General features: G+C 45.2%; 1 protein-coding gene across 3 annotated transcripts in view; it reads right to left on the bottom strand.

Annotated features, from left to right (window-relative positions):
• JAM2 (junctional adhesion molecule 2) overlaps positions 1–24,729 on the bottom strand; it is a 57,903-nt gene extending 33,174 nt beyond the window's left edge. For all 3 annotated transcript variants that reach the window (XM_082277499.1, XM_082277501.1, XM_082277500.1), the window contains exon 1: positions 24,594–24,729. In XM_082277499.1, the coding sequence (XP_082133625.1) occupies positions 24,594–24,648 (55 nt within the window). In that variant the 5' untranslated portion in view covers positions 24,649–24,729. The remainder of the gene's footprint in view (positions 1–24,593) is intronic.

Here is a 24,729-nt window from a genome sequence, read left to right as displayed (position 1 = left end):
AAGGGGGAGGAGGGGCTGGGGAGGGCAGGGTGTGATAAAACAAATCTACTGGATGTGACAATTCAGCCTGACTTGACTTCTTTCTCCGACAACTCTTTCAGGTTGCAGCTGTTGACACCGCTCCTCCTGAAGGACAGGGAGTGGCACGCCGCACCGGTGAGCACCGGTGGTGAGCTGAGGGCGAGAGACCAGAGCCCAGACAGGTATGTCATCGTCGGAGATGTTAACTGCACACCACTAGAGATCGAAGTCACTCTGGGGCTAATGGCATCTAGTCCCGAAGGACCCGTTCTCTGGCTGTGCTGTGTCCGTCCACCTCTGTTCCTGCCCAGAGGGCAGATGGTCACCCAGGCTATCCCTGCAGGAGGGCCACACCCAATAGTGTGTGCCACCCATGTAATAGGAACGGGGAAGCCGAGGGTAGACTGCAAAATCAACAGAGGGGAAGAAGTCCTTCACCTTAAGGGGCTTCGGGACACAGGGGCGGATGTGACGATCATTCCCACACGGGAATGGCCGGCACATTGGGAACTGCAGAACGTGGCAGGGCACGTACAAGGTGTTGGGGGCATCCAATTGGCAAAACAATCTAGAAGCATCATACAAATTAAGGGGCCGAGCGGACAATTGGCCAATATATGTCCGTTCATACTTGATTACAAGGAACCCCTCTTGGGGAGAGATCTCATGCAGCAGTGGGGAGTCACTACTGACATTCCCGACCCCCCACAGAATTTTTGCGCAGCGGTCACTGAGGAGCGCCCTACCCAGAAATTGACTTGGAAAATGGACTGTCCAGTTTGGGTAGAACAGTGGCCGCTCTACGGCGAGAAATTGGAGGCGCTCGAGAAGCTCGTGGAGGAGCAGCTTAAGAAGGGGAATATAGTGGAGACCAACAGCCCTTGGAATTCCCCTGTCTTTGTAATTAAAAAACCTAACAAAGACAAATGGCGGCTCCTCCAGGACCTTCGCCAAATTAATAATGAGATTGAGGACATGGGCTCTCTCCAACCAGGGATGCCGTCCCCGACGATGCTTCCCCAAAATTGGAATTTGGCCGTAATTGATATTAAGGATTGTTTCTTCCAAATTCCTCTACACCCTGACGATGCCCCACGTTTTGCCTTCTCAGTTCCGGTCATCAACCGAGGAGCCCTAAGAAAGAGATACCATTGGAAGGTGCTTCCACAGGGCATGAAGAACAGCCCAACCATCTGCCAATGGTATGTCTCTTCCTTGCTTGCCCCAGTACACGCAGCTGCAAAGGAGGCCATCATCCTTCATTACATGGATGATGTCCTCGTGTGTGCCCCTGATGATGATATGCTGGCGAATGTGCTTGACCTGACAATCGGAGCATTGGTTGCTGCAGGGTTCGAGCTCCAGCAAGATAAAATTCAAAGGATGCCACCTTGGAAATACCTGGGCCTTGAAATTACCAAGCGGACCATTGTGCCGCAAAATTGGCAATCCAAACAAATATAAAGACATTGGCGGATGTCCACAAACTTTAATGGATCTTTAAACTGGGTAAGGCCGTGGCTGGGTCTGTCTAATGAAGACCTAGCCCCCCTTTTCGATTTGTTGAAAGGGGGAGAGGAGCTTAGTTCTCCCCGGACGCTTACCCCAGAGGCACAGACAGCCTTGGAGAAGGTGCAACACCTGATGTCCACCAGGCAGGCAAGCAGGTACAGGCCTGACTTGCCGTTTAGATTCATCATCCTGGGCAATCTGCCACACCTACACGGGGTTGTCTTCCAATGGGAAGACAACAGGAAGAGCAAGAAGGACCAGGACTGGACGGATCCTCTCTTGATAATTGAGTGGGTTTTCCTCAGTCACAACAGGTCCAAGAGGATGACACGGCCACAAGAGCTGATGGCTGAACTGATCCGGAAAGCTAGAGTCCGGATCAGAGAGTTATCGGGACGTGACTTTGACTGCATCCACGTACCAATCAGGATGCGGACGGGCCAAATTACTAAAGCAATGTTGGAGAGCCTGCTTCAGGATTGTGAAGCCTTGCAGTTTTCTCTGGAGGGTTACACAGGCCAAATTTCTTTACATAGGCCGGCCCACAAAATTTTTAATTCGGAAATTCAATTTGAGTTGAGTACAAAGAGTGTTCGGAGTAAGGAACCTTTAAAGGCCGTGACCGTTTTCACTGACACGTCTGGGGCTTCTCACAAGTCTGTCATGACTTGGAAAAACCCCCAAACTCAGCGGTGGGAGGCGGATATTAAAGAGGTGGAAGGATCACCTCAAGTCGCTGAGTTAGACGCAGTCGTCAGGGCTTTTGAAAGGTTTCCCGAACCCCTAAATTTAGTAACCAACTCCACATATGTTGCAGGAGTTGTCTCCAGAGCCGAGTATGCCATATTGCAAGAGGTCTCCAACACAGCTTTATATGAGTTGCTCTCGAAATTGGTCAATCTAGTCTCCCACCGAGAGCAACCGTATTACGTGATGCACGTCAGGTCACACACAGACCTGCCCAGGTTCATTGCGGAGGGCAACAGGAGGGCAGATGCCCTCGCTGCGTCAGCCATGATGGCCCCGATCCCGGATGTATTTGAGCAGGCCAAAATCAGCCATCGGCAGTTTCATCAAAACGCCCCTGCCCTGGTCCGGCAGTTCAATCTGAAGCATGACCAGGCCAGGGCAATCGTGGCCGTGTGTCCAGAATGCCATCAGTTAGCTCTTCCCGCCATTGGCACCGGCACCAATCCCCGTGGACTCAGCAGTTGCGAGGTGTGGCAGATGGACGTGACACATGTTGCTTCATTCGGCAGAATGAAGTATGTACATGTGTCAGTGGACACCTTCTCCGGAGCCGTCTTTGCCTCTGCCCACACAGGGGAAAGGGCTAGCGATGTCAGAAAGCACTTAGTGCAGGCATTCGCTACCCTGGGCATCCCCAAGGTCATCAAAACGGACAATGGTCCTGCGTATTCTTCCAAGGAGTTCAGGGGCTTCCTGCAGCAATGGGGAACAGAACATAAAACGGGCATCCCCTATTCCCCAACAGGCCAAGCCATCGTGGAAAGGGCTCATCAGAACATCAAATGAATGTTACTACGTCAAAGATCCCCAGAGAAACTAGATTCCCTGGTTGTCAGCCTCTCAAGGGCACTATTTACGTTAAATTTTCTTAACTGTGCCTTTGAGAACCTGAACCCGCCGATTGTGCGGCACTTCAGAGGCTCTCGGCAGCTGCAAATGAAGGAAAAGCCTCCGGTGTGGATTAAGGACCCGGAGACTCGGGAGATACAGGGCCCCCATGAGTTAATTACGTGGGAGAAAGGGTATGCCTGCGTATCCACCCCCAAGGGCCCTAGGTGGATCCCATCGAGATGGATGAAACCGTGTGTCTCCCGTTCCGCCGGAAAGGGAAGTCAAGCAGCCCCTAAGACTGGGATAGGCTGACCCCATGCCCTCTGGACCCCGACTTACCCCATTCAAATCCTCGTTCTAATAATGTTCTCTTTGAGTTTGTTTTAGTTGGAGACACCAGAGATGGATCCTGCACCATCCGCCCGAGCCATCACCAGAAGCCTGCAGCTGATCATCATCTTGCAGCTGCTTCCCCGGCCTGTGTCGCTGTGGATCGTTCCCCAGCCGGCAGCAAACGTATGGTCAGTCCTGGCACGAACCATGGGCCAGGACCATATATGTTTGTCCACAGCCGCGGCCCAAAACCCGATGGCTACATGTCTGGTAGGGATCCCTCTTGGGCGAGAGGAGCTTACATCTCTCCTTGAAAAGCTCAAAGCCACGCAGGCTCTGACGACGCCCGCAAGTAAGGCTACTGTCGCTAAGCCACCTGTCAACAGGCACTGTCCCCGGGTACCTTATCGGAGACGGCCTACTTTCAGCTGGCACCGCAGGGGGAAACGCAACACCGATAACCCCCTGGAAAAGTGGCTGGCCCTGCTCCCGAAGACTAGTAGTGAGCCCCAAGAGCTGGATCTCTTGGGATCCTATCCGGCTCACTACTGAAATTGTGTCCAATTTCAATTCGGGTTGTCCCCAGATCGGGAGGCTTTTAAAAACATAGCCCCGAACCGTCGTGACTATGGGGCAGACAAATGGTGCCTGGCCGTCAGCGGGGTGACCACCGACAACCCACATAGGTCACACCCAAAAGGGTTACCCCGAGGACTATTCCTCATCTGCAGTGACAGGGCGTGGGCAGGCATCCCTTCTCGCCTGTTAGGAGGCCCTTGTACCATTGGCCGCTTGACGCTGTTGACGCCCAACCAAACTCTAGTGCATGATTGGGAAAGGAAAAGATACAGGACTTCCGAATTGGCAATTCGAAAAAGTGAACTTTCAAATCTGGACCAAAATTGTGACTCGGAAGTTGTTCATTGGGCCAGACCAAAAGGGGTTGCAATCACCACATTATTGCCGTGAGTGGCTGCAGCCAAAGCGTTAGGGGAATTAGGAATGTTGGGTCATCAAACAAGCGAACCTGACTTCAAGTGCCCTGAGTGACCTCCTAAAAGACGAGGAAATAACCAGACAAGCCACCTTACAAAACAGGGCCGCTATCGACTTCCTACTCCTCCTCCATGACCAGCGGTGTGAGGAGTTCGAAGGGCTGTGCTGCCTAAACTTGTCATCAAGAGCAGAGAACATCCACAAGACTCTCGACAAGATGCAGGCCATGGTTTCGCAGATCCAACGCGAGATGGGTGATTGGCTCGGCAGCATCCTCAACGGATGGGGACTATCAGGATGGGCAGTGTCTATTCTCCAGACCAGACTGCTTTTGTTTTTCGTCCTTTTGGTTACCCTGATTATGTTCGGACTTCTCAGAAGACTGCTGTTTAAATTGATTGTGAGCTCCCCCTCCCCCGTGGACATTGGCCAGGCTGAAGCTCTCCCGGAATCAGAGCACGAGCCCATGGCCCCAGAGTTGCAGTGGTTTGGGGACTTATGTCCAGACTCTGAATATTGTCCCCAACCCGAATTTGAGTCATCATAAAAAACAAAAAAGGGGGAGATGTGGGAGTGTGTTTTGCTTTGGTTCAGTCCGGGTCTCCCCTCGAGTTTTGTACCTTTGTATTTACCCAGTTTGTATCCCCCCAGTTTGCTGCCAATTACCCCATTTCCCACCTTTGTCTCCTCCCTGGCCCTTGCCAATCGTGCTGGCACCCCTCCCAGGCTTCTAGAAAGTTCTGACAGGGGCATTGTGTGGTTGGCTAAGGGAAAAGGATCCCTCCCTTCCTCTCCCATGGTTGGTTCCCTGAAACATCCTTCATTCTGTTCGCCATACCCTTCCCTCCTTTGATTGGTCATCACTGTAATCCCTCCCGTGTTACCACCCACCCATAAAACCTCCCGCAGGTGCCTCTGGAGCTCGCTCCGAACTGGGCATTCCTGGGAGGTGGGACCTCGCGTCCGAGGCTCAATAAACTTCCCAGATTTAACCCAGTTCTGAGTCTGCCTCCTCCCTCCACCACTTGCCTCCATCCCGGCGGTCCTGTGGAAGGACCCACGAGCCAGACCTCTGGTCTCCCGGAGTCTGGAGGCTGGCCCCTGCAGCCTGCTGCGTCCAGAGCTGACCGGGCTGAGTGGGATCCACTCCAAGGGGATGCAGAGGCACTATTTTAAATAGCATGCCTGGAAATAGGGTTAACTTAGGAAAAATATTCTGCACCTGAAAGTCTGTATATGCAAGAACTGTCTGCCCCCTCCTCTTTCTCTGTTCACATAGCTTTCAAAAGCTTTGAACAAACTTTAAATATATTTGAATGCTTCTAGAGACATCATTTTATTATTTTCTCACAAAATCAGTGCATTCTCACAACAGTTATTTATGTTAGAAAGGCACTGCACTCTTTGACAACTGGGTAAAGCTTTTGTTGAACTGTTTTCCCTCACTTCTCCCCCCTACAAAAAGCTGCTAAGAATCTGGACGCAACTGGAAAATGAATAGGAACTACATGTGGATTTACTAATTACATATCCAGAGTTCCAGAGCCTAATACAAAAAGTATTCTTTTACTTAGATGTAGCATAAACCCAAACCCAATCCTTCCCACTCATCTTTACAGAAAGCAGGTTTAAAGCAGCTTCAATAACTGTCTTTTTAGTGGAAATCACATGAGAAACAGAATGCAGAACAGCATTTTCATTCAGCCAGGAGTTATTTAAACAGGGAAGAGAAGCATTTCCAGAAAGAGACTAAGAAAAAGATTTCTACCTGTAGTAAAAGCTGATGTTGGATGATTTGAGGAACACAGTCTCACAGGGAAAAGAAGTTAAATGCTTCAGATCAGATCAGACCAAGCAAGAGATTTTTATTTATAATGCCAACCTAAGAATGACTTAATCCACAGCTTCGTGGGCACTGTTTAGTGAAATCTGGAAAGCCAGCACAGCAGTCATGGTGCTTTTATTCTGAACTTTCAAGTGAAGCAAAAAAAAAAAAAAAGTACCACGCCAAAAACCAACTTGAAAGTAAAAGTAGCAAAAGACTGAAGTTTTCAGAGCCAATTATCTAAAGTTATCAGTAGGACTCCTAGGAATTTAAGGTCATGTTAATGATTCATTTCATTTCAGAGCCCTAAGCTGGCTCTGGATACACAAAACTTGAAGTGCTTGTAGAGGAGAAAGTGGACAGGAAAAAAAATCAAGTGGCACAGGTCAAGAAAGCAAGAGATTCTTTACGTCAGCCTTTCTGAAGAAACTGAACACAAAAGTACAACAATTTTAGATAAACTCAACAGCCTCCTAAGTGCTTTCAGTAGTCGACAACACGGAAAGATTACTGCATGAGACAGGGAAATACTGAAGAAAAAATATAATTTAATGTTTTATAATTAAAAATCAAAATGTAACATTTAATTACCTTCAAAGTTTATATTGCCTCCTTTTTTTCTACTCACACAGAAGGGAGGAAGGATTTGAATGCACAGAATGCACAACCTGCAAAGGTTCAATGTACCATGGAGTTTATTCCAACAGAGAGACATCACAGAAAGCATATGCTGTTAGCCAAATAAATATTTATAGCTCGCACTTTTACAAGTCTCAAAATTTCAGTACTCCTCTTGTCTCCGTGGCAATTCAGAGGGAGCTTCTGCAAATGGGGGATGGGGGTTTAAACTAGTCAGGCTCTCAAAAAAAGCCTATTTTCCAGACATCTCCTGGCCCTTCTCAGCAGTGGTTTCCACAGCAACTCATCAGCGGCTCAAAGACAGCCTGCAAATGCAGTGAGAGCCTATAGCTGTTTCAGCTGTTGCTTATTTTAATATGCATCAAGATGCTGAGGACATGTGTTTAGTGCCATCATGTTTCAAAAGACCATGTAAATAGTCCATTGGTGAAGAAGCCCCTTGCCACTGCTGTCCCACCCGCCTCGTATCACACAGTTCAGAGCCGAACAAATAGATTTCCCTTTGCGCTACTAGGGATAACAATCCAATAGAAATGCTTGCCTGTGCAAACACCTAGGGAAACTGCATGTTACTAAATCTGCAAAACAAAGCTCAGTACCCAGTTCAAACTGGCATGTTCCTCTGAATTCAATAGTACCAAGACTGATTTACACTGTAAAATCAGCTCTGAAACACAAGAGGGTTGGGAAACCAGGAGAAACAAACAACACCCTCACTACTCCCCAAATGAACACAACCATTCTGGCCCACAATTTGAGATAAAGATCTCTGAAGTTTCCTACAACCTTTAAGTGACTTTTGCTGGAATTGCCAAACAATTTGGAAAGAATAAACACTTTCATGAAGTCACCTAATTTATAAACCTATAAATACACCCATTATTTATCTTAAAAATCCTGAAAACAGATTTAGTTTACTTTCAAATGGTACTAACCAGTATTAGTTCCAATTCCAGTAAACACCATATGGAACAGGAGTCCTTACTCATTCAGAACCAGTGAAGTCAAACAAATTCCCTTACTGTTGGAGCATGTTTCCAGATGTTTAGGAAGAACACCTTGACACTATAATTTAAAACTGTTGCAAGTAAATATGTTGGTATAGTGAAGAGGTGTCTCATCCTATAGTTAGTCCTATTAATTTAAGCTGGAACCAATTTTCCTGTGCATCACAGATTCATATAATTATTTGGATTGAAAAAAACGTAAAGATCATCCAGTTTCAATTCATCTGCCATCCTCTGTCCCTTTCAAGTTCATAGCAGTTTTGCTCTAGTGGATCTTCCTAACACTTTTTTGATTAATCTCAATAATTCTACAAAACACTTCCACTGCAGAGGATGAGTACATACAGCACTGTATTAAGTTCTGGCTTCTAAAGGTATAGGAGTTGCTGACTAACCAGAATTGTGCACAGCAAACAGATCTCAGATGGCAGGCAGGATAGCTAATTTGGCCAACTACAGACAAATGTCTCATTTGGAGCAAAGTATAACGACCAAAACCAAGTCAGCATTGCCACCTTATATTCCACTACTACCCCCCCCCCCCCCGAAGGAGATAGAACATCTGAAATTCGTTAATTTTTTTTTAAAAACCCATTCTTTCTGAAGCAAACATTGACCTAGAATATACTTCTATATGCAATGTGTGTAACTCCTTGTGGTGAGTCTTTAAAAAGGGCTTCACATATGGTTTTTCTCATACAAATTTTGATGACTTTGGGACAAACTACCATGGCTTCATTTTATTTAGCATGCCCATTAAAAAAAAAAAATTGTCCTTCCAACACTGGTAGGATGCTCTTTAAATATTCAGCAAGAGTCTTGTGCAATGCTTTGTGAATTTAGGATTTCTGAGGAGATGTTTCCAGTAACTGGGGGTGGGGATGGTAGTTTCACTTGTGTTAATGTCACTTGAACCATGAATTTTAGGACTGCATCTTATTGAGTGATAGAACAGTACTGAACTTAGTTTTTAAGCTTTTTGTCTTCCAGACTAAAGACCAGGTTCTTCATGAGCAGGAAACATGATGACCACTTCTCATGGTTAAAACAATCCAAATGCAATGGCCAAATTAGCTCATCCCATTTTCATTCACACATGATTACCAAGGTTGCTCAATAGTCCCTTCCTGGCAGAAACAACTAACAGTGATGTTTGGTGACTAGTACTTTCAATCAACATTGTAGTTTACAGTATGAATATATATTTTTAACCTTAATTCTTCAATCTATCTTTAATAGATAATTTAGTTGTTTAATACCAGTTTTTATAGAAACATCTTCTGGCACATTTGAACAAGACTGAAGCCACTCTAATTCCATTAAGGCTAACACATGCCAAGAGAAGCTAGAACAAAGAGAAGATGTTTTTCACACTCAAAGGAGAAGGTTGATTAGAAGAAATCCTCCGGAAGGTAGAGCTAGGAACAATAGGTCACAGAATCAGAGGTGCTAAGTTTTCCTTAAAGGGGACGAAGAAAATTAAAAAACACAACTACAAAACACTACAGTCTTCATCACAGTAAAAGCTACACAAGCAAAGCAACATATGGATATTCAGATTAGAAAACATTAGAACACTGGAAAGTTACACAGGAAACAGGAACAAACAAATTCTATGCCTTCCTTATCTATTTTTAAATCAAGCATAAATTTTAACGTGGTGATCATCATAGCTTTCCACAGGAGAGACATTTTAGAAGGCACATCCTCGAGAGTATTTCCCTGATGAAACACTTTGCAGCTTTGCATCAGAAGAAGGCAAAGCTCAGTACATGAGCCAGTATTCACAATTCAGTGGTTTGCTCCTTCATGTAATGGGATTAGGTGATCTTGTCTGCAGGTGCTTACACTAAGCTGTTTCACTGTCACAAAAATTGTCTTGGAGTGATTTATTATGATAGCGTATTCCATGATCCTCTGCTCTGTGCACAAAAATGGGTATTGTATCTTTAAGACCCTGTAGCCCAAGACCTGGTGTGTGGGGGACCAGGGGGATGAAGAGTTTTGCTTTTGTTCGAGCATTTTTAAAAACTCCCCACCCAGGTTTTTTGCAGTTCTCTGTGGCATGGGTTTTGCTGGGCTGGCTTGGTTTTTGGCCCAGGCAAAAAGCTTATCCTTTCCTTGGCTTGGAGAAGCTGCAGTAGCAATCTTTGGGCTGCCTTAAGGCAAACTGAGCAGCTGCTTGTCAGAGACCAGGGACATTGTGCCAGCAGGAGCAGAGCTGCCCCGCTCCGACCCAAGCCACAGTAAATCACACCAAGCTGGGAAGAAAACACACTGAGAGGCTCCAGCCCAGCTGCTTTACCTGCCGTGATCTGCTGCACTTGCGGTGGGGAGAAGGTTGATGCCAGATGAGCCGCCGGATCTTCGTCTGCTGCTGGAACTGCTATGTGAAAGCTCCTGCCTTCCCGAGAGGGAAGCCGATGCCGTCTTGTATTGCGTATTGAGAACAGGAAATCTCTGGCATTTTGGGTCTTTGTTCCAGTGTGTGTGTGGGGGGGTGAAGTCTAACCGTTTTGATATCTAGCAGTTATTTACTTTTTTTCCTGCCTTGTGGGCATTCTGTTTGTTAATAAACTGTTGTGTATTTTTTTCATTTTCCTCTATTAGTATTCATTTCCTATTGCTGGAAAGGGATTGTTAGAACTCTTTAGAGGAGACAACTCATTCCAGAATGTCCTCCTTTAAATGGTCTCCAACTGAGACAAAAATGAAATAAAAAAAAGATGTCAGCAATCCTGCAATTCTGTAAAAATACAATAATTTTTTTTTTAAGCCTTTTTTTTTTTTTTTTTTTTTTTTTTTTAGAGTAAACCATATGTAATTAAGGATTCTGCCTCCTGGGTCACTACTATCTCCAGCACAACTTTAGTGCTTAAAAGTCTGGTGCTTAAAATGGCTGTCTACAATACCTTTACAGCACACATATCAAAACCCATATGTTACATTTCTAGAATACTTATTAGAGTCAATAGATCAACACATTTTATGAAGCCATGCCTGCCATATAAACATATATGCTGCTTTAAACTAGTGTTTTGTCATCTACTTTGCCTACTTCTGCCTGTATGCCCTTTAAAACCAACTGCTCATGACATATTGATGCTCTAGAAACTTGTGTGACACTATCAGTGCTTAAAGTTTCCTTTAGAAGTCACAGAATCATTAGGGTTGGAAAAGACCTCCAAGACCATCAAGTCCAACCTGTGACCGATCCCCACCTTGCCTCTCAGACCAGAGTACTGAGTGCCATGTCCAGTAATTCCTTCTACACCTCCAGGGATGGGGATTCCACCACCTCCCTGGGCATTCCATTCCAATACTTGACAATCCTTCTCAAGAAGAATTTCTTCCTGATGTCCAACCTGAACATTCCCTGACACATTTCCTGTTGTTCTGTCACTTGTTCCCTGGGAGAAGAGCCCGACCTCACCTGGCTACACCCTCCTGTCAGGGAGTTGTAGAGAGTGAGAAGTTGCCCCCTGAGGCACTGGTGGCCTGGAATCCCCGGAAGAGATGGAAGAAAGGCTTCACAAACCCCCTGGGCAGCTGATCCCGGTGTCCGGCAGGACCCTCACAACAGCAGGCTGGAACAGCAGGGATGAGCACAAATCCTGGGTGGCAGATGAGATGTATCGAACTCCGGAGCTGCAGTGGGAACCCCCGGAGGTCTGGGCAGGCAGCGTGTGTGGGGCTACAGAGTAGCAAAGGCTTGAAGCAATGGCGGGGGCAGGGCAGCCGCAGCCCGGCTCCCAGTGGGGCAGGGAAAGGCGGGCTTGGGAATCCCGGGGTCCCTCTGGTAGAAGGAAGGCAGCCGAAAAAGCAGAAGCCTGCTGTGCTGACGAATTCCTTCCAGCCTCTCTCTCTCTCCATCCAAACACCAGGAACTAACAGCCCACAAGCCCAGGTGAAAGAAAGTAGCCAGATGGACCCCTCCCCCTGTGGCCAGGTCTTTTGTTTTTCTTAAGCACCCAGTAATTTGTCCCCCTGGCAGCATGTATGGGGAAAATTCTTTAAGAGAAAAAGAAAACAGAAGGAGAACTCCTAAAACCCCAACAACTGGACATACTATTTAGTGTGCCTTGAGATAGGGTTAGCTTAGGAAATATGTTCTGCACCTGAAAGTCTGTACATACAAGAAGAACTTGCTGTCCCCCTCCTCTTTCTCTGTTCACATAGCTTTCAAAAGCTTTTAATAAACTTTAAATATGTGTAAATGCTTATAGAGGCATCATTTAATTCTTGTCTCACAAAAATCAGTCCTCCCAACAGCTACTTTTGTCAGAAAGCCACTGTCTTTCAGCAACTGGGCAAAGCCTCTGTAGCACTGTTTTCCTTCCTTTCTTACCCTTCAGCAAGGTGGCTAAGAATTTAAACACAACTGGAAAGCAAGTAGTAACTGCACATGGATTGTTCATGTTTTGAGTTGTAAAGATACAACTGGAACATAAATTAAATAAAAACAGTGTTCAGTGGCAGGGAAAAGGCAGAGCTGAAAAAATTTTTAGTCAGTCTCTCTACAAATATTGCTGATTCCCTGCTGACAAAGCTTCCCCAGATGACTTTCTATCCCCCAAAACATTATTTATTGAAAGGGTCTGAAGACAAGTGCTATAAGTACATTAACTTCTGCAAATACCCCTGAGCCATCATTTCAACAACACTTCACTGAACTGATGCCTTTTCCTGGTCTTAAAATCAAGAGGCATACACGGTTAGAAGGGGAAAAGGGATTTTACCTTGGTATTTATTTTTAAGGATCCTTAGGTGTACACGTCCAGGTCATATGCATCAAGATGTACCCCACCGAGTCTTTCCCTGTGTCTCTGTGTCTCTCCTCTCGTGTGTCCCCCCCAACATTGGGTATAACATTATAGGCTTTACTAATTAGCATATCTATCAAAGATTCCCCAATGAGAGGTTCAAGTGAGCCCCCCCTCCCCAAGGAACCTTCCCCTGGATGGTTCTATCTTGGTTTACAGAATATGTTCTGGAGAGGACCTTGGGGTCTGGGGGACACTGATCCCTAGCTACGAAGCTTCTAAAATGTTTAGTCTCTTAGCTTAACAAACAAGTCTAAGAATGTAGGCAAGAAGCACTAGGAATACAGAAGCTGTAAAAAGGTATAACAGGGGTATAAAAGAAAAGGCAAAAATCTTCATGGCATCAAACACATAGAGAATAATTCCATTTACTCTTTATGCCTGACACATTTCAGAAAAGCTCTGTATCATGTGATTCAAACAGCACTAGCTGATGTCCGGAATGTAGGTCTCATTTAGGAAAGGAGAAAAAAAAACGCAATCGACTTACAAGTGGAATTATGTGAAGGCTTCTTACACAGACTGGCAAGTAACAAAACCATAAACTACTTCAGCCCAAAAGGCCACTTTTTGATATCTAAGCATACTTCCACTACAGATGCGTCTCCCTACTTTTCTCTACCTCTTCTCCCAGGCACCAGGTTGGATGGTACCAGAAAATTTGGAGTGTCTCAATGTCTTTGCTTTACTAGTCATTCCAATACAACAGCATCTGTTGCTGCCTGTTCTGAGCTTCCCCTCCCCCTCCCAAAGACACATGCTCCTGCCCATGTGCTCCGAGCTCCTTTGTTCCAAGCGCAGGGAAAGCCAAATGTAACTCAGACTCTTCAGCAGTGTCTGATTGGCCGGTCACCCCGGGTCCGCCCCCAGTCCTCCCCTTTCCCCTTCTCCTAATAAAAGATGGTCGAGGGGAGGCTACGCCCTCTCTCTCAGCTCAGCTACTTTCCTGTGAACATCTCTGGCTGTCTGTCTCATTTGAAAGCTTCTAACTGCAGGGAATTGAGCAAGCAGGGAGCTATATTTCTCCCTCTTTGCTTCTGCTGATGGTATTTGCTCTGCAGCTGATTCAGGTACCGATTTTAGAGCTACTAAAGTGCTAGATCGCCCTTGCTACCTCTCAAGGCTGCTCGAGGCTTTCTAAGGCATTGAAATACAAGCGCTAGCCGGTATAAAGCTGAAAAGATACCTTCCACAAGCATCATCAAATCTTACAAGCACTTGCTACTACCTGTCTGTCCCAATGCTTTTTTACATTTTCAGGTGCTGTATTGCTCTATTCCAATACTGAAATACTGATTTTCCTTATAGAAGCCTCTCAAATGATTATGACAGTCTCATGATTCAGTGACTCACATTACACCAGGGAGGACCATTATGCTGGTGAACAGAAGGCCACAGCAGCATTCATGGCAAGATACAAAGAATAATCAAACACTGACTAAAAATAAAACATTTACCTTTCACATGAAAATATTTACTGACATTTAGATGGAAAGCTGCTGAAGCTTCTTGCAGGATAAAGACCTTTTTTGCACAAACTCTTCCACCATCTAAACGTTGCTGTTAATGGACTTTTAATTGGGCTTTATGTGGACATTAGCGCATAAAGAAAAAAAAAAAAAAAAGGAAAAGAAAAAGGGAGATCTTCCCTACCTTTCAAGGGGAACCCTGTGATACATGTTTGCTCTTGGGGGAAAAAAAAAAGCACAGGAGGTGCGGACAGACACAACCCCGCCCCCCCAGTAAACCAATAACACAAAAGAACTCAACCCAGCAACATTAATCACACATTTTTGTTTCTGAACAGTGGTAAGACGATATCAGAGATGTCTCTCTTTGATATTCTAATACTTTGGGTTTAGAGATAATCCTCTTCTATTTAAGCATTCCTACAAGTGTTGCAAAAAAGATGGAGTTGCTTATGGGCAGTATAAATTCCTGACTGGAAACTTCTAAGTTTCAAGCAATTAAACAATATGTATTTGTCTGGTAGAAGTTACTAAAGAATATACCTTTTTCCAAATCTTATTTCACCCCCTCTGCCATGGGCAGGGACACCTTCCACTAGACCAGCTTGCTCCAAGCCCCATCCAACCTGGCCTTGGATACTTCCAGGGATGAGGCAGCCACAGCTTCTCTGGGCAACCCTTGCCAGGGCCTCACCACCCTCATAGGGAAGAACTGCAGGGATTCCTGGCCAGCAGTGCTCCTAGGTCCTGCCACACCAAAGCCATCACTTCTCATCCGCACCCAGACTTTTCTCCATTTTGGCAGGAAATCAGACTGCCCAAATACGTAAGTATTGTCTTTTGTTATTAAATAACTTGGTCAGCGTGCTTGAATCCCAGTCTTGGAAATGCTCAGCACCACTACTTGGGACAGTGTCAGAGCTGAATCAAAGTCTTGTCACACTTCCCAAAATCCCAGTCAATCTGGCTCATGGGTACATGAAGCAAGAGACACAAACAAGAAGCCAGGAGTTTAAGAGAGAATTTCTCTCCTTTGTGGGTGACCTCCTCAAAGACTGGAGAAGGGGCAGAAAATTCACTTTAAGTGGCCCAATAGTCTAAAATGCAAATGTCTTGGGGTGACTTTATGATTTATATCCCATGTCGCTGCCCTATGCCCAGAAATTAACTTTGTGCCTTTCTATGCCTCTAAAGTGAGCTGAGAGGGGGAAGGAAAAAAACTGAGCAAAACTTTTTCAAAGCAGTTTGCAGCTTGTTCAAGGTCACACAGAGATAGCATTTTTTTTCCAGCTGCGGCAGGGGAGGGAGGAGGCACCCGGCTTGCGGCTTTCCAGTCAGCTTTTGCCCAGTGGTTCAGCTTCTTTTTCTCCGGAGAGAGACTGAGAGTTGAATTTTTTTTTCCCCTTCCCTGGAATTTTGGATTTTCTCCCTTTTCTGCTGGACTGCTTCAATATTAGAACACATCAGGAGGACTTTTCACCAAGCGCAGAGGGCCTGGCCCTGGGCCAAGTCCCAGCTCCAAGGATACCAAAGGGAGGACTCTAACACTTTCCCAGGTTTTTTTCTCCACAGCGAGAGATTTTATTATTTAGCATTGTTTTCCTTTTCCCGTGTGCTTGTTAAATAAATAGTTTAATCTCCTTCACTTTCCTTCGAGGAAAATTTATTTTTCCTGAACCTGGTGGGGGAGGGGTGGTTGTGCCTTCCCTCAGAGGATATATTTCTAAATTTGGCCAAACTGGAACAGCAAAGAATCAATATTTACTTTTAAGGCCATTTTATCGTAACAGTAAGGGTACTAGAGCACAAAAGTGACCCAGAGCATGCACCTAAACACACCAACACATTCTACAGGTATCGTTTTAGAGGTGTTTTTTGCCTTGGTTTAAAAGACAGGTGCCTGCCAAAGAAGGCAGGAACTTCCCTTGGAATGGAAAATACGACCCCCTTCCCTCCTAATTATTATAACTTTGAAATTACAGAGGTTTCAGGCAAAGATATGGGAAAAGGCATAACCGTTCTTTACTGGAATATATATATATATATATATATATATATATAAAATACAAGGCAAACAAGCAACAACAGCAGCAACAAACAGAAAAAACCCTCCAGAGACCCAACCACAGCCTCTCTCAGCTGTGGGGTCCTTTCCCCTTCAGTGCAGTTCCACGCATAGCCGGCAGGGGCGCTATTGGCTCCCGGCCAGGCAGGGCGGGTGCGATGGTTCCCTCGTGCCTGCAGGGGGCGCTGTGGCGTGGGCTCAGCTGCCTCTCCACGTGGTTAATGGCGCCTCAGCTGGCGGGACAGAGAGAAAAGAAGCTCCCTTTGCAAACTCACACGGGGCAGCGGGTCCCGGTGCCCCTCTGGATGGCAAAAAGGACTGTAGCAGGAACCTCAGAGCAGCAGGCTGGAACAGCAGAGGGGAGCACACCTGGGGTGACAAAACAAAGTGTAGCAAAAACTACAGAGCTGCGGGGTCTCTGGGCTGTCAGGTTAAAGTGTAGCAAAAAGCCTGAAGCAGCAGCAGAAGACAGTGGAGCTGGGCAGTGGCAGCTGGGAGACATTCCCTCCAGATGGGGTCGGAGTCCCGGGTTTTCCCTTGAGGCACCCAAGCAGGTGGTCTTGGTGCTCGAGGCACGAGCTCTGGCATGCCCCAGGTCAGAGAGAGTCCAGCTGCGTTACTTCTGCGCGTCGCTGAAGCGACTTCGGCATCAGGAAAAGGGCTGCTGGCTGAGCTAGCTAGCTGGCTTCATTGCAGAGGGAACATGGCAGGAGCCGATGGTATTGGCTCACGTTAGCTCGGAGACAAAGGAAGAGAGAGGCTGTTCTGGTCTGGCTTCTAACAGGCTTATTGTCAGAAGTTTTGCAATCCAAACAAGCTCGGAAGGGATGGAATGAGACGGGAAGGCCCCCCCTGAGGCTTGTCCTCAGTTTTATAGGGAATTTGAAAACCCCGGTGAAAGGGGAAAACAACCAATGAGTTACAAGCCAGGGGGAGGACACAATGTAACAACAACCACTGGGGGGCGGGGGGGGAACCAAGAGGCGGGAGTTATAACAAAGAACCAATGAACAACCGAGTAACCGAGAATTTTCCTGAACCAGGGGAGGCGGCTTGTACCCGGGCACTGCCCGGGGGAGTGCAGCTTAGGCTTCTGAGCCTCCCCTCGACCCACCCTCTGAGTCTGCCCCTTCGGGAAACTTGATCCAGGGGATGGGCTGGGATTGATTGGCATCACACTGCCCCAGCCCCGCAGTGGGCTGGGTCCCACCAACAGTAAGGGTCCTTTCCGGTGAGATCGGGTGTTGAAAAGGTCTCAGTACAATAGCCGCTCTTACAAACAAAGGCTCACCTATGGTAGGAGAAGCAGTGAAGGGCTGGACTCCACGGAGGCAGCAAATTCTCCCTGCAGCAGCCTGACCATTCTCCTTTGGTCCCGAGAATGAGAGACAGCAAGGAGCTGAGCCCAGTCCCCGTGACTGTCCCCAGCCAAAATCTCGCAGTATCTCTGCACTTCCCAAGGGAAAGGCCTCCAGCTAAGAGGGTAGCCAACTGCACCCTTCCACCTCCTCCTCCTCCTAGCCACATCTTTTGTCTCATAAGTATCGTCGTTCTCATCTCTTAGGCAACAAATGGAAGAAAATTCCCTGAGAGAAAGAAAAAAAAAAAAAAAGGAGAAATACTAATGTCCAACATTTTTTTTACTCATTTTTGCCAGTACAGCAGCTAGAAGGCTTCAGTTATGAGCCAGGGCCTCCAGAGATAAATACTGTCTATATATTCTAGTGGCAAACTGCTGTCTGACTAGATAATAGGCATTCAAATGCTAGTTTTCTGCATGTATTTTCCTCATATTTTTACAAGTATGTCAAGGACAAACACCTGTCCAACTCTAACATACATAAGTCCTTAGCATAACCACCCCCAAGACTGTCTCCCAATTCATACTGGGCACTTTCTGCAGGCTGAGATACAATCATTTTGGTTTCTACATTATATTACTTTGAGCAAATGTAATTTCTCAGGAATTTTCCATTATTACCTCCAAGTAATATGTTAGAAGTTTGTGAACAACAAATATAGCCTGTTTTGTTAAAATTATCTGGTATCAAAACAACCCTACAATTTTTCCATCCAGACAATAATATATTTTGTTTCCCTTTGAATCTGATCCAGTGGTTTGGATGGGGTCAAATCATGTAGAATCCTTAAGATGTTAATCCACCTAAGAGCTATGAAATATATCTATTGAAACTGCATACTCGTAGGATCTGTTCTTTCCAGCTCAAATCTGACCATTTCATACCTCTTTAAACAATCAGAATCAAATTTTAGCTATTCAAGTTTGATCTTCCCATCTCTTACTGAAAACTGCTAAGTTTTGAACTTTTGAAAAGCTATCATTCAAAAAGGTTTATTACCAGATATTTTTTCATGTTTTCCCCTGCAAATAATCTTTGGGAGAAAATGGATGCCTGATTTAATTTCTATTAACCAGAAAGGCTTACAGACTTACTAATGGTTCAACAACTACAACTGTTATATGACTTGCTCTAGTTCAGAAATTGCTATTTTCCCCTTCTTCTTTCTCCAAAAGCTCCTTCACCTCCTACTGTGTTAGAAACCAACAAGCAAACAGGACTAGATGTTCTGCTGCCAAGCTTACTTTCTGCCTAGTTTAAGCAATTTTATGTAAGCACTTGAGTGCTTGATGATTCATTGTGAGCACAGAGGTGACATAACTCATTGAAGTCCTCCAGGAAAAAAAAGTGATTTTGGAAATACAGGTGAGCGCAAGCACCGGCAATCATCCAAATGCTTCTCCAGCCTCATCTGCTGTCTCATTCTCTGAAATACATATTCAATTTGCTAAAAAAACACCAGCCTTTACATGAAGGAAACAAATAATTTGTCTTGATTACAGGGCACCATAATATTTGCTTTAAGCTTCCTGAAGTGGAATTACAACACAATCACAGTGCTTTGAGGAAGACGTGACAGGCTTTTCTGCGGAAATGTTTTGCTAAAACTGATGGTTCTTTCAAAAGTACTGGGGATGGGAGAAGACATGCCAGAAAGAAAAACTTTAACAAAGTTAGCTTTACAAAATTGGGGTGGGAGTGGTGGGAGAGGGGGTGAGCTAACCAGAATAGAAGGAATTACTTGAAACAAAATAAACAGCTTCCACGTAACATTTCCCTCAGTTTCCATTAAAGTGCTCACTCCATGGTACTGAACTAGAACTGAACTAGCCAGTAAGAACTTGTAAACCATCTCTTTTCCCACATATATGCAATACTGCCACAAAGTTATCATGGTGGAGAAAAAAACCCCAGCAAACCAAGAAAAAACAGCAAGACAGCTCATCAACAAGGACACTATTTTATGCAAATTTTGTTTTGTTTGATATCATTATGTAACTTCAAGTGAACTTCAAGGGTGTTTAGCCATTCCATATGGCCCTGGCAAACAGTCTGCAAGGGTAAGTACAAATGTCTACCTTGTGCTTCAATTGCTTTAATGTACAAGATATTTATATCGCAATGTGGACATTTAGGGTACCCTTCCTTTACATAAGCATTTGCACTGGAGTCATCTCTAGTGTTTCTAAAGAAGAGTATGACACTAAGCCTTAATTTAAGAAAAGTGTTCTTAAAAGGGATCACCATGTGCAGGGAGCCAGTGTCTTCAGAAGTGCTCCAACACCAAGACTACATTTTGAGTGTTGATTGATTCTAAGTAGATCATACCCGATGTAAACTTTTACATCCCAATTGCAGAACTAAATTACTAGTTGTTCATGGCTCTCTAAAAGCACTACCAGCACAAATCTACTCCCCCTTGAACAAAGGAACCTTGCTTACTGCTACTGCAGAAGGTTCACAGCATGTCACTGTCTATCTTCAGTGAAGAAATATTACTACTACTCATGCGAATTTATGAGGAAACTGAATTTTCTTAATATCAGATGTGCAAGAAGATTCTCCCATACTTCACAAGAGGACTTCTCCCTAGTGACCACCAGCACTTGAGAAGAAACAAAAGCACCTGGGGCACCCTTGGAGGAGGGGTAAGTACCTGCTGTAGTATTTTTAGTTCACTTTAAAAACAGGTCTGCACATACCCCAAATAACATTTGGAGTTAGTTAGTGAACACAGACAAGTTTGGTAGCTCTAGGTCATGAAAAATGAAACCAGGTGTTTTGTTAAATCAATCAACTGAAAAGAAAAGGTGGTGTCAAAATTCAATTACCTCTGTGTTCTCACCAAATCATTTGCACTGGCATCAGCCAGTTTCTGAAGCAGAACCTGGCAGCTACCAAAACAGGATGCAGCAGGAATTATAGGTATAATACAGGAAATAATCACGAAAATATCTTTGTGTAATTCAGTTAAATAGCTAATGGGAGGGAAGACTTCATCCAGGTTCAATTAGATCTGCTAATGACAGTGGTAGTTTTAACTCTGATTATTAATGCCAGATGCCCTGTGATATTAACAATTACCAGAAATACGTATCCTACAACATGAACAAAGAAATGTTGCAACATTAAAGCTGAGAAAACAGGACCTCGGAGGCTAAGCAATAACAAAGGCAAGTCCTCCTCTTGTGTACATCCACCTTAAAAAGAGACAAGGAATTGCAACTGTCTTGATGTGACATTTCCAGGCATGTTTCTTGTCTCCTGTGTGCAGTGAGGGAAGACAGCCACCCTCATTTTCTCTTCTGCACATCCAATAATAGGCTGTGGAGCCAGCAGCCTAGAAGAATGATACCATGGGGCCAGCCAAGGAAGAGCTCTCTCTGCCTCCTCTCTGCTGGGGATAGACAGGAGGGAAACAGAACAGTAACACTTCTGGCGGAGCCTTCTCAGGAATACAGAGGCCCTTCCAAGCAGCATGCCCAGGTTTAAGGAAAACTGCATGACTTGCTGAAATGCAGCAAAACCATGATTTCTGAGAGATGTGCCAGTAACTCACAGCCAGTTTCTTCTGGGCCCTGAGGATCTAAACAAGAAAGTAAAATTGTAAAGGTTATGAAATAAGCTGGACAGAACCTTGTATCCCTTTTAAAGACAGAAATAGTCTTCCCACCATGTCAATTTGTATCAGTTTTAGAAGCATCTGGGTATCTTGTGCAGCATCACCATAGTCATAAATGAAAAATGTTAGGCTGAAGACTAGAAACAAACATTGCTTTTTGTACTTAGTTTTCATTTGTTTGTTTATATATTAGCAGCTTATTCTCCTCTTACAACTTATGTTGGAGTGTCTAAGAGCCTGTGCATGTTTCTAAACCTTGAGCAGCCTTTAGCAAAGAAATACTGCTTCTCACCTAAACCAGCAAGAGAATGAACATTCAATTGATGCCTCTTCCCCTACTCCTGCTCCAAAACCAGGCAGTCTGCTTTATAGCATTATATTGAACAGATATTACTAGAGAAGGATGCAGTCTTACAATTTAAGAAATCCCATCTCACCTAAATATGGCCTAATTTAGAAATCAGTTCCTACCAAGCTAATCAACAAACAAACAAAGAGGGTTCAACAAAAGACTGAGGGTTGACAATAGTCTCAAATTTGAGTACCTCAGTTGTGTATCACATAGAGTCAAGAAAGTATAGTTTAAACACTTCCACTGTCAATTCTCAAAGCAATGCAAGTCATGCTTTATGATTTCTTGTTGGGGCGGGGGAGGGGGAAGAAACAAAAGGCTTCTTTGGTCTAGAATCTCTGTACCTGAGTGAAAGATTTCTGAGGAATAAGGAGTGGGGTTTTCTTAAGCCAAAATAAACAAATACACAAAATATCACCTTATTTATTGCTCAAACTACGCCAGTGAGCTCCAAATATTTATGTAAGACTACTATTTATTGCCTCTGCATTGTCCTCACACAGACACATTGTACTGCATTTGTTTCTAGCATCACCAGCTGAAGTCTAATTTCAATGTGCACTAATGTTAAGAAAAATCACACCTAGATGCTTCACAGAAAGGCCAGTTGGTCAGTGCATACTATCTCCTCCCAAGAAGCCATGATGGTTTATAACAATAATTTCTGTACATATTCTGTCTTGTCAACAGAGCTCACAAGTCTTATGCTGTGGCACCTTTTACAACTTTCAGATGTCAGTTCCAGAAGCTCATGCCAAGAGAGAACATCATTAAAGACCCCCAGTTCCCTTACTTTCCCCTAAATTAAATGTGGAAGGGAAGATTAGCTCACAGAAACTACAATTTCTGCAGGTCATGAATATTTCTTAGCAGGTTCTCAATGAAAAGCAATCCAAACCTCATCTGCTTTGGCTATGCTGATGCCCTGTGATCAATTTATACAGCTTTTAATTTTTGCAGCTTAACTACCAAGAAAGTTCTCTACACCTGCTCCACAATATAACCACAGGTTGGAAAAGACCTCCAAGACCATTGAGTCCAACCTTTGACCAATCACCACCTTCACAACTAGACCAGGTCACTGAGTGCCATGTCCAGTTGTTTCTTGAACACTTTCAGGGATGGTGACCCTACCACCTCCCTGAGAGCCCGTTCCAGTGCTTTACAACCAAGTTCCATGTTCTTCCTGATGTCCAACCTGAACCTCCCCAACTCAGCCTGAGGCTGTATCCTCTTGCCATGTTGCTGGTTGCCTGGGAGAAGAGGCCGACCCCTATGCTGCTTGTGAGGTATCAACCACTACTTTCTTTTCCTCAGTAATTTCTGCCCATTTCCCACCATCTCCAGAGAATATGGGTCCCACATAAGAGGCTGCTCAGCCCATATGCCTGACTTGGACACCAGAATTACCCAGCCTTACTGTTAATGTGAACACACTCCAGCCACAGGAGCAGCAGCAGACTCCTGGTTGCCTGGATTTCTGCCTGGTTTTCCTCTGGCTCCCACAAACAATAAGCATTTGCACACCCACTCACCTACAGTCACTTTCTTAATGAAAAGACTTCTTATCAGCCCCTTGCTTGTAAACTTGCTTTCCACCTGGTATTTCTTTGGAATTGGGGCAGGAAGGGGAAAAAAACCCCACCCACCAAGAAGAAACCTCCAAGTCTGATAACAATGTAGGCACCAGACTTTGATGCACTGTATTGCACTCTCTATCATTTCCTTAGCAGTCAAAGCCAGCACTGACAACAGACAACTAACCAGAAGGCTGAGCAGCCTGAACACACTGAAACGTGTCACCAAAAAATACCACAGCAGCTTCACCTGCTCAGATATATCATGCAATTATGAAGAAATGAAGTAAAAAAAAAGAAAAAGAAAATCATATTTATTATTATTATTTACTATGTGAAAGAGGATTTCTGCACTAGCTGTTCAGCTAACAGCCCAACAATTCTATAAGGTCTTGTAGGAGCAGAAAGAGAGGAAAAGACCTATCAGACATGCATCACTTCAAGTCTCTCCACTACAGGACTCTGCAAAAAAAGTTTACGCACACACAACTTTCTGTTAGGTAATGTCCTGTTAGGAGGAATGAAAGGTAAACCTCAAAATATACCCAGCATCAGTACCATGGATGTTCCACATCTACAACGGATTGAGAATCCATCCTGGACTGGTCCCAGGTGGGCATTTCATTGCATGACTCTGCTACATAAGTCTTTTCAAAACACTATTTCCATGTACAGCCCTTTCCCCAAAAAACCAATAAGACATAAGAAGCATACAACAGAAGCACTGTAAGATGTGATCTGAAAGTGACAGCCGTATCATGACTGGCACTACTAACACTGTTAATTCACTGGTTTTGTGCAGGTATGTGTCCGGACTATCTGTTTTTTCCTATTATTTATGCGTGCTTTCTGGCTGGGGAATCTTTGTCCAACTTTTTCTAACCTTACCCTTTTGTTTCTAAGGAGTTAGGACCATAAAAATACTGGAAACTCAAGTCTGTTCTGGAAATGCAGCACCCAGTGCTGGCAGCAGAAAACGCGGTCCCGCCCTTTGCTCATTCACCTTGTAAAGGCCATCAGAAAAGCAAACTACGCAGCCCGCATCCTAAAGTTTGCACGGTGGCAGACGGCCGCTCTGGCCGACTGGCACTCAAACCAGGCTGGCCTTAAACAGGTTACATCTGCCCGAAAAGAAGAGTCACATGGAAAGAATCAGCGCACACCGCCCTGGCTGTGGCGGGGGACGCGCTCGTTCATGTTTCGCTCTTGGAGACGCGACTTGGCTCCTCTCTCTCCGGGATGAGGGAGGGAAAGCGACACCTCCAGGAGCCTTACCCCTCAATATACACATAGCGACTTCGGGGGGGCCGTCCCCCCACAACCCAGCGCCGTAGCGGGGCGGGGAGCCCGGGGTGCTCCCCGGGGCGGCGGTTCGCGATAGCCCCGTGGGGCAGGGACGCGGCCACTTACAGCTCAGGACCCCCACGTAAGCGAAGAGCAGCAGGCGGAGGCTGCGGTTCGCCATCTTCCCTCGGTGGCGGCGGCGTGGGGCGGTGCCCGGTGGGCCGGGGGCTCAGCGCCCGCGGAGCTGTTGCGGTAGCCGGGA

This window comes from Coloeus monedula (assembly GCF_965178545.1).
Source record: "Coloeus monedula genome assembly, chromosome: 3".
Classification (NCBI taxonomy): Eukaryota; Metazoa; Chordata; class Aves; order Passeriformes; family Corvidae; genus Coloeus; species Coloeus monedula.
This window is presented reverse-complemented; position numbering and strand designations above follow the sequence as displayed.